This window comes from Procambarus clarkii, chromosome 54 (assembly GCF_040958095.1).
Source record: "Procambarus clarkii isolate CNS0578487 chromosome 54, FALCON_Pclarkii_2.0, whole genome shotgun sequence".
Taxonomy (NCBI): domain Eukaryota; kingdom Metazoa; phylum Arthropoda; class Malacostraca; order Decapoda; family Cambaridae; genus Procambarus; species Procambarus clarkii.
The window spans coordinates 20,474,202-20,490,708 of NC_091203.1; the positions used below are offsets into that span (position 1 = coordinate 20,474,202).

A 16,507-nucleotide genomic window follows, 5' to 3' on the forward strand; every position below is an offset into this window, starting at 1 on the left:
ATTGGAGAGGACGGCAGCAGGAGCACAAGGCTAGAAAAGGACAGAGGACTGTCCCAAGGAGCATCACACTCCGGCAGCCGCCCACTAAGCCCCCAGACGGCGACAACGAGCTGAGCGGGGAGGGGGGCCGCTAAGGAAGCTGTCCGCTCTTGTCCCATCTCTCGTAAAGGCATTCCGTATTCCGACTTTTACCCGGTTATCCATTCCTCAGTCCTTACCCGTTGGCAGGCTTCTTGGTTGTCTGTTACTGGTAACAAGCTACGTACTCTTAAATGTTGTGTTTCCTCGTGGCCGTCCTCCTTCCACCGTAACCGGCGGTGGGAAACAGCTCTGGCGAGGTTGCGTATTGGCCATACTCGCTTAACCCATGGTCACTTGATGGAGCGCCGCCCTGCTCCTTATTGTCCTAGTTGCGTTGTCCCTCTTACGGTCGTGCATGTCCTTCTTGAATGTCCTGACTTCCAGGACGAGCGTGTGTCTTGCTTTCCGACCGCCCCTCGCGGTCACCTGTCCCTCGATAGAATTCTTGGTGACTCTGATACTTTTGATATCGTTCGCCTTATGCGTTTTTGTTCTCGTATTGGCATCCTCGGTGATATTTAGCGCCCTCTGATTATTTTGCGTATTTGATGGTGCTACATATAGCCTTCCCGGTTTGGACGAGTAAACGTGTCCACCTGGAGAATAGAATGGCCCTGGGCAGCGAGGATATGGCGAATATCGTCGTGGCAGTCGCGCAGGTCCCGAACACCGGTTGCAACATGGGGCGGGAGCAAAATAGTGCTAACACTGGCATTCAACTGAGCGTTCTTCGAGACCCGAACGGGGGTCTCGCCAAGGCAGGATAAGGCAGCCAAGCGGGAAGCAGCATCCTGAGAAGGAGCAGCAACGACACGTGTACCGAGACGAGTGGGGTTGAAAGTAATGGAGGCATCCACGGAATCAATGAGATGTCGATGAAGGGAGAAATCGTCAGGAGGCGCAGAATCAAGAGGGAGGAGATCAAAATATTTGGCCCACGAAGCGGGACCAAACAAGGCTTGATAGGTAGCAGAACTGGAAGGAATCGAGCGAGGGCGGCCGTGACGAGGACGGCGGTGAGAACCCCCAGAGAGAGAGAGAGGGGTTAAAAGGCGCAGTAGTTACAACTAGAGAAGGAGCCACGCCAGGGGACGAGGTAGTCACCACTGGGGGCTTGGAGCTCGACCCAACCACAGAGGAGGGAGGGGAGCCAGGGGAAGGAGTCAGAGAGGCCAAAGGAGGAGCAAGGTCGGGGCCCAATGCAGCGGAGGCTACAGAGCCCGGTCTTCCAATACGGACCGACTCGGGGGGCTTGGTCGCCCACCCCACGAGCCTGAGAAGGTAAGCCAGAAGTAGCCGAAGCAGGGGTTATCATCTTGACGAAAGAAGAATTCACTCACGAATGTGCCCCCACACCCACCATGGAGCCACAATTAGAGGCAGGACACCCAACAAGAAGCTATCGCCGATCTTGTCGGGGCCTCCTAGGGGTGCGTCGTGAGTATACGCCCCACAAACGCCACCTTAAGAAACCGACAGTCCGTCGAGATCGGGTTCAGTGACGAAGTGGGGATTGACAATAAAAGGTTCCCCTCGCTCTCGACGTCGGGTACTGCAGTTCTACGGGTGCATGAGTATGCCTCCTCAAGCACCCGGGCGTCAAAATAGAAGAAGTCCAAAGAAAAAATCCAAAACAAGCAAAAGGTCGGCAGGAAACAAGCAGATAGGAGAAGAGGGGGGAGAAAAACGAAACATAAGGAAAAGGAAAAGCGATCCGGCACAATTGGAGAAGACAGCAGCAGGAGTGCAAGGCCAGAAGAGGACAGAGGACTGCCCAACGGAGCATCACACTCCGGCAGCCGTCCACCAAGCCCCCTCACGACGCCAACGGGCCGGAAGGGGGCAGAACAAGGAAGAAAAATGCGAAAGTGCAACAGAGCACGTTAAAGAATATCAGGGTCGGGATCAGAGTCAGCAAAGTCAGGTTTAGGGGGCATGGGTAAACTGAGCAAAGACGGAGGGAAGGAAACGGGAGAACAGGACAGAGGTGGGCGGGAGGGGTTCAGAGGAGGCGGAGAAAGAGGACGACGAGACAACGGAGAGGAGCAATCAAGGACAGCAGCAGGAAGAGGGGGAGTAGAAAGAGGGGAGCGCACCCCAGCAAGAGCAGCAACCGAAAGGGAAGCAGGGGCCAAAGAAACCTCCATAGCAGGAACAGGGGACGCAGTCACTGAAATGGGAGGGGAAGGAGCAACAGAGCCAGAAGTAGGAGCCGAGGAAGAAAGCGAAGCCTTCTTACCCGCTAGGGAGGAGGAAGGAGAGGAGCCAGGCTTATGCTTCCGATTTAAAGAGACTGGTGTCCCAGCAACTACGTACCGGGCAACGGATTCCAGTGTCTCAACAGAAGCTGAACGAGAGCACACACGACGGCCGTTAGGAGAGCGATGGACATCCGCCTGCACCGACAGGGAGAGCCGATAGATGGAGGAAGAGGATGGGAAGGAGGATCGGAGGGAGACGAGGAAGAAGACAGAGGAGACATGACAGACCGGGTAGAAAGAAGGGGAACCCCAGACAGAGGACCAGGAGGGGGACCCCTCGGGACAGAACGCAAAGGAACAGAGGAGGGGGCAGTGGGCGTATCAGGGTCCCACGCCCGGAAACGGTTGCGAGTCTGAGGAAGGAGAGAAGGACGAGGAGGGGAAGAGCGCAACACACGAGCATAAGATACGTTAGTATAAGGCAGGAGCCGGCAAACCTGGCGCCTTGCCTCAGAAAAAAGATAAACGCTCCCGGCGTTTCAAGCTGAGGACGGCCGCCTCAAGCTTGTAATGGATACAGGAATGGGAGAAGGTAGGATGGGCCTCACCGCAGTTGAGGCAGCGAGCTTGGGGAGAAGTGCACTCCAACTTAAGAGTGACCTTCACCCCCACGCAAAGGACAGACATTCCCAGAGCAGCAGAGGGCACCATGCCCAAACCTCCAGCACTTGTTACAAAGTAGAGGAGAGGGAATATACTCCTGGACAGAGCACCTAGCACCAGCAAGAATGACAGGATGGAAGGGTCCTACCATCAAAGGTGATCTTCACAACGCGAAGGGGTTGACGACCACGAGGGGGACGAGTAAACGAGTCAACCTGGAGGACAGAATGGCCTTGGGCATCAAGGATATGCCGAATATCATCGTAGCAATCCTGCAGATTCCGAACACCGGTTGCAACATGGGGTGGGAGGATAATAGTGCCAACACTGGCATTCATCCGAACGTTCTTGGAGACCTGAACAGGGATCTCGCCAAGGCAAGATAAGGCAGCCAAGCGGGAAGCCGTATCCTGAGAAGGAGCAGCAACGACACGTGTACCGAGACGAGTGGGGTTGAAAGTAACAGACGCATCCACGGACTCTACAAGATGCTGATGGAGGGAGAAATCGTCAGGAGGCGCAGAATCAAGAGGGAGAAGCTCAAAGTATTTGGTCCATGAAGCAGGACCAAACAAGGCCTGATACGCATCAGCACGGGAAGGAATCGAACGAGTGCAGTTGGGGAGCGAACGGCGTTGAGAACCCCTAGAGAGAGAGGGGTCAAAAGGCGCAGTAGTCACAACGAAAGACTTAGCCACACCAGGGGACGAAGTGGTCACCTCCGGGGGCTGGAGGCTCGACCCAACCACAAAGGAGGGAGGGGAGCTGGGGGAAGGAGTCAGGACGGTCAAAGGAGGAGCAAGGTCGGGGCCCAACGCAGCGGGAGCTACAGAGCCTGGTCTTTCAATACAGGCCGACTCTGGGGCTTGGTCGCCCACCCCACGAGCCTGAGAGGGTACAACGGAAACATTCAACGACAGAGACGAAAAGTGATAAATTCACCCACAAATGTGCCCCCATACCCACCATGGAGCCACAATTAGAGGCAGGACACCCAACAGGAAGCTATCGCCGATAATGCCGGGGCCCCCTAGGGGTGCGTCGTGAGCATACGCCCCACAAACGCCACCTTAAGAACCGTCAGTCCGTCGAGATCGGGTTCAGCGACGAAAGGGGGATTGACAATAAAAGGTTCCCCTCGCTCGAGACGTTGGGTACTACAGTTCTACGGGTGCAAGAGTATGCCTCCTCAAGCACCCGGGCGTCAAAATAGAAGAAGTCCAAAGAAATGATCCAAAACAAGCAAAAGGTCGGCAGGAAACAAGCAGATAGGAGAAGAGGGGGGAGAAAAACGAAACATAAGGAAAAGGAAAAGCGATCCGGCACAATTGGAGAAGACAGCAGCAGGAGTGCAAGGCCAGAAAAGGACAGGACTGCTCAACGGAGCATCACACTCCGGCAGCCGTCCACCAAGCCCCCTCACGACGCCAACAGGCCGGATGGGGAGGGGGAATGTGCCAGAAAGTGATGGGGAGGGAAGAGGTTCAAGAGGAAACTTGAAGACGCCATTGCTTCTAGTAATTTGACGAATAGTAACCAGAGGTATTCCATAGTTACGAGGGAGTCTACTACTAATACAACTAATCAAAGATTTTATTTTACTTTGAATTCAAATCCAAACACTTTCTAATTTTAGACAAAACACTTTACCGTTTTAAAATGATTATTACAATACTTTGTGCCAATTATCTATAATCCATCTTTAAGCATAGTATCTGGCGGTGGTGGAAGTAACCGTAGTAGTTACTATTTGCGTAATGGTAGTCACTATATCCTGCACAAGTTCTTGTGTAGATACCACAGGGACCGTCTGGATCTGCAATTACAAACATTATTGGCGTTTGTGTAAGAAATTTAGAGAACACTTGCACAAGTTCAAGACTACATAGTTACCTCGTGAGTGACAGCCACGTGGGTGATGGTCTGCCAGTATTTAACAGTATCTGTTGTGGTGACGAATTGACTGTAGACGGAGACCATTGTGCTCACTGGGTAGACCCCCACCGTAGCCGTCACCAACACTACCGGTGTGGAGGTGACCCTTATCACAGAGGTCACCGTCTGTGGCTGCTGGGGAACAAACTCCCATTGGGTGGTGGTCTGGGTGACTGTCAGGGTGATCGCTGTCTGCTCAGTAACCCAGACGTCAGAGGTTGTAGTCTCCCGCAGAGTGTGGGTCAGGGTAGTCTGCAATATTACACACCATTACGAAGTGTTAATGTATATACGACAGGTTGGTTAAGAAGGGTAATGTCATTGTTACCAACCTCAGTGGTGATGGTGGAGGTTGTGGGGGTGACGACTGGCAGGGGCGCGTGGGTGCCGTAAGGTTGGTACGCCTGACCCTGGATCTGTTGGGGAGCAATTATTAGTCTCCTACAAATTTTTTTATTATTTGAGAATACGGTATAATATAGTAATTACCTGGGCGATACAACCGAGGAAGAGTAGAGCAAATACCGCCATCTGTACAGAAAAAAAAAATGCAGTATTTAATCAAAAGTTACAATAGTGTCATTAACCACCATGATCAAAAGTCATCAGATTTACTTTTGAATTTTTAACATAACTGACGTTATAACACCGAGAAGTTCATCAATAACTGACAACGAGAGGCATGTTTGGAATTTGTCACTATTTCAGCAATTTTAGTTAAATCAAAGATTTTTGAAGCCGGACAATAAAGATGGTTGGGAAGGTAGTTAGGGGAAGATTATGGGACACCGAGGCGTCCATAAGGCAAGCTATCTAGGTGCTTCAACATTAGACAATTCTACGAGACTTTACTGTTAAGCAATTTATGAACTCCCAGGCACACTTTCCACATTAGATATATAAAAGCATGAAACAATGTTTAAAGACTAGTTTATTAAAATTCATAATTTGAATTAGGCAAAGATAAGTATTCAGTTCTATTAATAGTTTAACCTGAAGTGTAGGTACAAACTAACGTCGCATTTAGATATCGTTAGAGGCCTTGGTAATAACTATTGAATTAGTTATGTTTAACTAGCAGTACCCGGCCACGCGTTGCTGTGGCTCAGCAACCTTACCTGTCAAATTCCCCCCTCCCCTTGGCCACCCAACCATTCCCCACTCCATCCCCTCTTCCTTCCCACCATGCCCCACTCCCGTGACCCTCTGTCCTCCCCACCCTTCTCCATTCCCCCATCCCCACAATCCCAAACTCTTGTCCCCTCATCCTTGTCACCATCTCACTTCTGTCATCATCCCCCACTCTCGTCCAATGCCTTTCCAAATGGTCTGAAGTTCACATAAGAAAATTGGGAACATCAAGTGGTCTGATGTTCCCATCACTGAAAGAAGTAGTAACAAATTTAACAAAGATGAAAAAATAAAGTATTCGCATGAAATGAGCGGTCTTATAAACAGACCAATTCCAATGCAATTCATACAAAATAATTAAATCAAAATACATCAAAATCTAGGAAAATTCAAATTATCAGTGCAATCAGAAACACTGAAATTGAATTTTAACATTTAGTGAAGCATTTGTGTTGCTCTTACATTCAACAGATGGCACTTTTTTTCCAAGAAAAAGTTTTACCTGTCACATGTGGCATCTATACTTAGGAAATGAACTGTAGGGTAAACAGCTCTATTCCCACACAATGTCACAATAACTAATAATTAAAATAAATTGAAATCTATGAAAATAGAATTTATCAATGCAATCCAAAAAGATTGAAAGGCAATTCTCGATATCTAGTATAGCGTGCATGTTGCCATTATGTGCAACAGATGGCGCCGTTTTTCAAAAACTATGAAATATGCTTTTACCTGTCACAGGGGCGGTATCTAAATAAAAATATAAATGTTCGTTTGTTCAAAATCTCTACTCTCCGAAAGTTCGTCACCGATTGCCTTTAAATTTTCATACAAAATTTCTTTTGCATCCGACCAGGTTTTTATATACATACTATATAGATGTCATGTCTGTGACAGGATAAAACACGCTTTTATTTTGAAAATCTGTTTTCCAATGCGAGGGAAATCTTTGAAATCTCTCTACCGATTGCTTTGAAATTTTGACAACATTGCATTCAAATAGACGTGTTTTTATATACATCTACTATATACATGTCTCGCCCATGACAAAAAAAAAAAAAAAAAAAAAAAAGTTGGAAAAACAGCACCATCTGTACAATGTAAGAGCAACATGCTGTAATCTGAAAGTTCTTCCACAATTGCTTTGAAATTTTGAAACTACGTTCCATTCTAGTACGTGCGTGTTTTTATAGATTTACTATTTAGATGAAACGCCTGTAACAGGTAACAGTTTTTTTTTTAAAGCGCCATCTGTTGCACGTTAGAGCAACACTATACAAAATATGTTTAGATTCCATTTCAATGTTTCCAATTGCATTGATAAAATGAATTTTCGTAGATTTTCATTTTTATTTAATTACTTTGCGTGACGTTGGGATTGATCCGAGTTTACCATACCGTTTATTTTACGAGTAGCTTTGTTTCTTTTTTCATTGTTTTTCATTTCTTTTTTTAACTTCATATTTTTTAGTGCAACTGGTGGTGAAATTGAGCCGTGTCTATTTATCTGCGTTTGAATTTAAATAGTTCCCAAGTATTATGTTTGTTTTGAAAAAAAGAAAATAGACAACACGTTTATTTTACAGTTTCAAATGTACAACAGCCATGAATCCACCGGCTACGACGTAAACTGCTCTCTTTACGTTATGTCAAAATGATGAATTTGCAAAAACACTGCTCTGAAGTGCATACGTATTACACATGGGATGTCTAGAAAATCATTTGAATGACACAAACCAGGAGACCGTCGACCAGGTTGTCGACTGACAACCTGGCATATTCAAATGAACTAAGATAGACAGACTACACTGTGCATCATAATCAAGATGAATGCTTCTTCACATGCTGTTGGTAAATGTGCCCGGACCAACTTCTTTCCAGCCATTGAGATTTGTCAACAGCGAAACATATGCCAATTTCCGTAGTGCATGTCATGCTCCGAATTTATTGAAGAACGACCAACACTGGGATGTATGCATTAATGACGCGTCCAACACGTCACATCCAAATTTAATTCGTGCATTGTTTGCAATCATTGACCACCGGCTTTCCATCTCCAACAGTTATGGGAGAAAAATCGCACATGGCTGAAAATATTCATCGAATATGAAGGAAAAATCAAATATGAACATTGATTTCACAGTAAAATTCGAAAACGAAGCATTGATAATTATTGAAGATTTGTGCTTAGAAATCACGAACAAAGTTCTAAGTCAATTGGAAGTGCCATTACCGACTATCTACTACAGTTTCGTTCGAAAGTAGAATTGCGTCGTGAACAAGATCACAACACCAGTGATCCGTTATGTGTGCAATCAAATATTCTTAAGCTAACGCTCGAGCGAAAAGGCATTTACAATCAAATAATTAAAACTGTCAATAAAGAGTTTGGAGACATCTTAGGTGCGCCAGGAGGAACTGTAAATCCTTCCTAATTAGATTTATTCCAGCAGGATTTAGATCCCAAAATGTCTCAACCCTAGCTCTTGCATCATCCGGAATAGCTACGACATTGTTACCAAGCGGAAGAACTGCTACTTCGAAATTGCTATTGAACATGCAATTCATTGAATTGCCCACGGGCAACATTTCCAAAGCATCCGGCATGGGTAAACTATTGCCGAAATGTAAACCGTTTGGGATGAATGCATAATGGCCCACAAAAAATCGTTAGAGACTATCGATCATTACAAGATTTGCATTGAAACAAACCAATTTGGGAACTTTTAATATTTCTTGCAGTAGAAATCAGGCAAACATTACCTGTAATTCCTCGATACAAGTCCGTCGACACTTGAGGAAGCAGTTAGTTATCCAACAATTTTTGAATTCACTATCAGGGATACCATCACGCGTACGGCAATTTAAAATCTGCGTGCCAATTTTCATGCGAAATATCAACTAAAGCTTTACAACTGCACGCGCCTTTCAGTAAAAAAAAAAATTATAATCAGCAACGTCGTAGAAGCAACAATCTTTACAGTACCTTTCAAAGGTGAAGAGGTACTCATTCCTCGCATTCCTACCATTCCAACAGATATGTCATTTCAATTTAAGATTGAAACTTAATTCTACTGTCGTTTGTAATCACCATCAACAAAGTTCAGGGCCAATCTTCAGAATTGTGCAGTTTATATCTAGACACGGAAGGCTTCTCATAAAGGACAATATGTTGCGTGTTCTAGAGTCTAAACCAGACAATCTCAACAGATAATGGAACAAGTAAAAATATAGTATACCCACAAGCATTATGAAATTAAACATGTTAGAAACGTACACTTTTCTATTTAACCAGACTGAGCCACAGCAACGAGTGGCGGATACAGGTTGGAAATATATAAAAAGACTCATTTGAATGGAATGTGTCAAAATTTGAAAGCAATTGGTGAAGAGGTTTTGAAGATTTCCCCCACATGAAAAAACAATGAGAATTTTTTTTACAGTCACGTGACATCTATAGTATGTATACTGAAACCTGCTCTGATGCGGACTAACCGTTTTTTGAAAATTTTCAAAGCAATCTGCAGTACTTTCATCGATTAGAGATTATGAAGAAACGAACATTTTTATAAAGATTGTTAACCTTTGAATAATGCCTGCCAATGCTAAATCTATACAAATAAAAATGGAAAAGTTTGTTTAAATTCGCTAATCTCTGAAAGTTCTTTACCGATTGCTTTGAAATTTTGACAATGTTGCATTAGAATAGGCACATCTATATACCTACTATATAGATGTCACCCCTGTAACTGGTAAAAACATGCGTTTTTGAAGAATGTCACTGTTACACATAACAGCATTCATGCTACACTAAATATGTCACGAATTGCATTTCAATGTGTCCGATTGCATTGATCAAATTTTTTTAGATTGACTAACTTTTTATTTATAAAATTATTAAATTAAAAGTATATTACATTTTGATATTTTATTTATCTTTTGTGCGACATTGTGTTGTAATCTAGGCGTGTTTACCATACCGTTCATTTTGTAAGTAAAAGTATAGATGCCACACCCGTGACCGGCAAAACTATGCTTTTCTTCACAAACAGCACCTGTTGCATGCAAGAACAACACTTGCTATACTAAATATGTTAGTTCCCTCTGTTTCCCATTGCTTTGATACATCTTTTTCATTTTTTAATTTATTTTGTGTGATTTGTGTTGGAATTCAGCGTCTACCATACCGTTTATTTCGCGAGTATAGTTAATTTTTTATTTTCTTCATATTTCATTCAACTTATATTTTAGTGATGGGAACATCAGACCATTTGGAAAGGCATCGGACAAGAGAGTGGGGATGAGGGAATGGTGGGGAGAACAAAAGGACAGGGAAGGTTGCCGAGTCACAGCAACGCATGGCCACGTACTGCTAGTAGTTAAAGCATACTTTGGTATATTAAAAAAAATAAATAAAAAGCTTCAATTCAATTATTAACTGCCGAGGCTATAATTTGTGAAGCGTAATACTATAGAATTTTCATTCAATTAAGGAGTTGAACTTAATATAATGGATACTTGAGCACAATCATTTGATTGAACAGGCCATCATGAACTGACTAAAGATATTTCAGGTCTTCATAACAAACGAGATATATTTTAGTTGCATATGGAATTACCTTCAGTAATTTAATTAAGTATTTTTCTTAAAGCATTACTACTTTATAAATAGATTTCACTTTATGTTGCAGACCAAGTCCGGGGTAGAGTCAAGTATACCACGCTTAAAATACCTCATTTTATACATAAAAGCCTAGTCGTGGTTAAGCCTAAAATATTCCATTAAACGAATATAATATCACTAAATTTAAGGATCTGACGAATCTCCACCTATTAGATGCTTCTACCGTATTCTTTCAACATCACTAATAAGATATCCTGGATAATGTCCTAAGCATACAAATTAATTATTAATAATATACTACTTTTAACCAATAACAATAAAATTAATACGTATTAAACTACCAATCACAACAAAAACTATATCAGTAATAAACTCAACCTTACATTTCACTTAAAACCAACCTTTAACAACACTTAGAGTTTGAGAGAAGGTACCACACAGACAACAGTGGAATGACTGAGGGTTAATGGCGGACCGGGCACCTCGTTGACTCAACACCAAACACTTTAGGGGAAAGGTAGAAAGTTCCCCACAAAAGCTGCCAAGACCACTATAACAGCGCCATCTATTGACTAAACCGTCAGCTACGCTCCCTGTGGAGCAAAATGATGATAAGACTCACTGAGCTTCAGTATTTATTTTAATCATTTTCACTAACTCTCTTTGTTTCTATTTTATAATTATATTAAAATATTAATTTATTTGCAGGCTTTCTATTGTGTTACTGATTATTAGCCAAAATATTAGTTGTGCTTACAATATTTTCTTTTGTCTTATAATATTTGGGTAGTTATTTGATTATGACTAATTCTAACACCGTAGGCCTAAAAGGTACATATTTACCAACCAAGGTCTACACTTACATATAGAGAAATAACACTGTGGGCTTAAATTAATATTTTTGGAGGTTTGAGCAAAAGCCAAAAATGGGTTTGTATATTTTATTACATTTTATTTTAGTTTTCCTTGCTAACAATAATAATTGTATGATACAAAATCGTGTGACACACATAGCTCTAATATTTACATGATTTAACAATATGAAATTAGTAATAAAAATAAATCTTAAGTTGAAACAAACGTTGAATAACAATGAATATAATAAATAAGTATGTGTCGTGACACTGAACCCCGGTTCATTCCGAACACAGCGGTTACACCACACATAACACCTTGCCTCAGCAGCCGTTTCTACTACTGTGTAATTCTACACACACCAGACCCTTGAGGTGTACCCTAGGTTTGTACAGGAACACAATGAGGGAACATATGGAAGGTATTTAAAGGCCGTCGGGTTTTCTCATTTAATTACAAAGAATAGACTCTGACAAATAATAACATATTAACATACTCTATTTAGTTAAATAAACACCCAATTTCCATAACCCACTTGACCAACGCAGTCACCACCTGCACTCGTAACTTCCGCCTAAGTCCCTAATACTGAATGATTACTACAACGCTCCATACCCCGTTAGTCTTACATTCAATACTCACATACTGCAGGCTTAACTTGGTCACTAAGATCACATCAGGCTCCCGCATAGCTGTCTGCTACACTTCGTTGCTGCCACAGACGAAGACCCGGAGGACTTGCCAGTTCCACTCCCCCAACCAGACTGTCTTCAGCCAGCCATAGCCTCAAACATTTCACCCCGCCTCTCAAGGAAGGTATAATCCGATTAACCTTGTTCCTAGAAGCGGTAACCTTGTTCCTAGAAGCCTGAGTCCTCTTCCCAGGAATTATGAGTTTGGCCAAGCAGCTGCTGTGTTAATCCCTTGACCTTTTCTGGATGTGTGACCGTTGTCTGTATACTTAACATGTACTTCCAATCCTCATTCTTTAGGTGTTGTAGTAATGATCCTCTAGCTAATAATCCCAACAAACTTGTGGATTACAACATACGCTTGTAGTGTAAAATAAAACCTTGCTAGCAATAATAATTGTAAGTGATATAAAACGTGTGAGAATTCAATACGCTAATGTTTACATGATTTTACAATATGATTTTACAATAATCCTAAGTTGAAACAAACGTTGTATAACAGTGGAAACGATAAATGAGTCTAGGCTTGTAGTGTAAAATAAGAGTTGCCAATTACTGTCCAAAAGGAGGTGTCTATAAGAATAACGCAGAGGCGCAGGCCCAGCTAAGGGAGTTGAGATTTGAAGAAAGCGACGACCAGATGAGACATTATAGTAAGGTGGGTTACACGATGGGGTGTTCTGGCAGAGGTTCCCCCCACCAGCAGAACAACTGTCGTGCAATCCCCTATTCTGCAATGCAGTCAGAACACGGCTCCAAAATGAGAATAGTGACTTGAATGACCTCTACCTGAGGGGGATATTTTATGCGTTGCCCTTTTAGCGACCTACTCCTCGCCCAGACTTTGTAGGTCAGGCGGTAACTGACAAAGGATTTGTAACGTATCGTGGATGTTTCTCGAGTGGCGGCCAACATTAGGGTGTCTACAAGTCTGAAGGAGAGAGCGCTTGAAGTTTGTAGTCTCCGTGACTCAGTTGACGATTCTCCACGGATCGTAGCGTCTTTGGGAGAGTCATGGAAAAGGACCCCTTTGTTGTTCTTAATGCGTAGCCATGATGAGGGATGTGGAGTATCCTCAATACCAGGTGTGACGCGAATGTGGAGTCCCCTTATGGGACTGGGCTTATGTTCGCTTATGTTCACATGGAGAGAGAAGTATAACTGGTTTGTAAGCATTTTCCCTACTTGAGAGTTGAAGCATTTTTCTGCGGGCTTCCATGAATGTCCATATATTCAAACTCTACCATTAAAAACAAAACAGTTTTCCCTGAAAATGGAAAAGGTACAGAATTTTCAAATACTTGGAAATGTTAGTAATTGAATATAGCCCTTGAAAGGGGACCAATTTGTCGCAATCTGGTATGCATGTGGTTGATTCCGTTGTGGAAGAGAATGTTGCCCTTGCTGTTGTATATTGGATTTCGTCGTTCTTGCTGAATTCAGCTTTGACCACAAGCAGGGTCGGGTTCCGGCCATTGGTGCCTACCAAGATGTCGGAGAAAGCTGGGCAATGATGAAGATGATGGTGTGCCTGACGAAAATGTTGCATCCTCCCGGATACCGTCGTTGGGGGGATGAGGGCAAGGTCAGCTGGTTGCAGGGCGTCGACGGGCTCTAGAGCAAAATAGTTGTTCCAAAGCTTTGTTGATTGTATGGATGAGTTCGCACCGATATTGATGGTGTGGAGCAGAATGTCGTTTGCCTTCACCGCTCCTCACACAGATGTGGTCGGCGAACCAAGGATTGTTTGCTGAGTGGTAGCCAACTTAGCGTATCCACCAGGCGATGTGAAAGAGAGCGCTTGTAAGAGCTGTTCCGCCTATGTTGTCAAAAATGCGTAGCCATGGCGAGAGATGGGGTTTCTCCTCAGTACTAGGTGTGATGAGTGTTTTGGAGTCTCTTCGTGTGACTGTGGCGTAAGAGGTGTATCTCCCTTGGGACCGCTAGTTTCAAAGCTTTCTTCTTTCTTGAGAGCTAAGGCAGTTTTCTGGGGGCTTGTATGAATGTCTGTATGCTCAAATATGCAATTAAAAACCAAACAGGTTTCCCTGAAACTAAAAGAGGTACATATTCTCCAATACTTTGACATATTATTAAATTAGACAGCGCCTGAAATTAACAAGTATGCTCCCGTGTAATGTGATGTGATCCGGTCTGCATGTAGTTGTTTCCGTAACGTTAAAGAATGTCGCACCTTTTGTAAGACATTAATATCCGTTGTTCTACCTGATTTTATCTTTGACCACAAGCAGTGCCAGGGTCCGGTTCTCTTCTTACTTGAGAGTTGAGGCATATTTTGTGCATGCTTGCATGATGTCCGTTTATTCAGAATCCGAGTTTGATCGTTCTTGCTGAACTCAGCTTTGAACACAAGAGGCAAAGTTCCGTTCGTTGGTGCTTTCCAAGGTGTCGGCAGGGACTGGCCAACGATTCAGTTACTTTTCGTTCACGAAAAAAATGTTACATCCTTCGTGATGACTTCAATGGAGGTGCGGGATGAAGATTGGCAGGTTGGAGGGCGTCGTGGTGCTCGGAAGCAAATAGGCGTTCCAAAACTTTGCCTTTTGCAAGGTCTTTTGCTTCATCACTATCAGTGTCAGTAAGTCACTGACATTAATAGTGATCAAGCTATAAGTCGGACGCCTTCGCCGCTACTCGCATGTGTACATCTGCACAATTGAGCTTTGTAAATGTTTGCATGAGCAAACGTGCAGAGGGTTGTGATCTTGAAAGCATAAGTCCAAATAATGAACTAATAGGTCTACAGATGCACACGAGTAATAAGTATACCACTTAACGCAGGAAGATCCCTTGAACACAAACCTGTGATTGTGTTTACGGACATATAAACGGATTTAAATTATTTCACATAGATATTTTAGACGAGTGAGTAGCCATATATGTTAAGGAAAATTTGAAATATAGTCTCATAGATGGAATCAGAACACAGCCACACACAGAAACTTTTTGTCTAGAATTAAACGAAAACTCTAAACATCTTATAATTGGAGTTATATACCGGTCACTAAACTTATACAGAATGGAAGCAAAGCCTCTATGAGATGAAATATCTAGAGCATCTAAGTCAAACAGTATTCGTGTCATTGGTGACTTTAATTTTAGTTGAATAAACTGCCTAACACAACAGGGAATAATGAAGAAAAAGATTTTCTAGAATTAATTGACGATTGTTTTCTTAAGCAACACACTAAGGAACCAATGCGTGAAAATAATATTTTAGACCAAGTTTTATGTAACAGGGAAATGCAAATTAATGACATTGAAGTTGACCAGACCACACACTAGAAGGTGAAGGGACGACGACGTTTCGGTCCGTACTGGACCATTCTCAAGTAGATTGTGATGAGGAATTAGATGTAGGCAATAAATAGGCTAGAGAGAGGTGAGGAGCAAAGTGTAGTAGAGGAGATAGTAGTAGGAATTGGCCCATAACATTGAAATAGTGAGTGAACTAGGGAAGCGTAATCACAAAGAAATCAGAATGGAATAGATTTGTAGGAGAAAATTCTGTTAATGTGCCAAATTTTGGAAAAGCTGATTTTAGGGGCCTAAATATTTTTTGGGAGAAATAGACTGTAAAGTCTATGGGGGGGGGGGCGGTCTTGCAACGAGACATGAACCCAGCGATGGGTGATGTAAAAAGGGATTTCAATGTGGATTCACAAGATAACTTATTTAAAAATATTCTAAGCAAAGCACATGAACGTAGTACCTTACCTTGAAGTTACCTTAATGTGTTTCCTTGGCCTGGTCGATTGCTGGACTGGTCAACCAGGCTGTTTGATGCAGGTGCTCGCAGCCTGTCGTATGAATCACAGCCTGGTTGATCAGGTATCCTTTGGAGGTGCTTATCGAGTTCTCTCTCCTGAAAACTGTCAAGAGTTAGCCAGTTATGCCTCTTATGTGTAATGGAAACGTGTTGAACAGTCTCGGGCCTCTCATGCTGATAGAGTTCTCTCTCAGAGTACCTGTTGCACCTCTGCTTTTTAAAGGGGGGTATTCTGCACATCCTGCCATGCCTTCTGGTCTCATTTGATTTTTTAGAGTTTTTTAAATTCTTACTAATCATAACTCCCAGATCCCTTTCACAATCCGACTACGCAATCTCAACTCCATCTATTAGTATACTAATTATACTGATTAATATACTATACAACTTGAAAAGATCGCGATAATAATGACCCGAAATGGATAACAAAGGATCTGAAGAACCTTATAGGTAGAGAGAGAGCTTGGTACAAAAAAGGTTAAGAATGGGTGAAGTCAGCTTAGAACAATAATTCGTCGAACTGGTTAGAAAT

General features: G+C 43.0%; 1 protein-coding gene across 2 annotated transcripts; it reads right to left on the minus strand.

The window, feature by feature from the left end:
• Positions 1–4,524: 4,524 nt before the first annotated feature.
• On the minus strand, positions 4,525–11,156 carry LOC123750006 (uncharacterized). Of its 2 annotated transcripts, none has more exons than XM_069305171.1 (5): positions 11,040–11,156; positions 5,370–5,411; positions 5,213–5,296; positions 4,839–5,132; positions 4,525–4,761 (listed from the first exon to the last, which is right to left on the minus strand). In XM_069305171.1, the coding sequence occupies exons 2-5, from the start codon at positions 5,409–5,411 to the stop codon at positions 4,648–4,650; spliced, it is 534 nt and encodes a 177-aa protein (XP_069161272.1). In that variant the 5' UTR covers positions 11,040–11,156; the 3' UTR covers positions 4,525–4,647. The 2 variants fall into 2 exon arrangements, with proteins under 2 accessions (XP_069161272.1, XP_069161273.1); XM_069305172.1 differs by having other exon boundaries at positions 11,022–11,046.
• Positions 11,157–16,507: the final 5,351 nt, after the last annotated feature.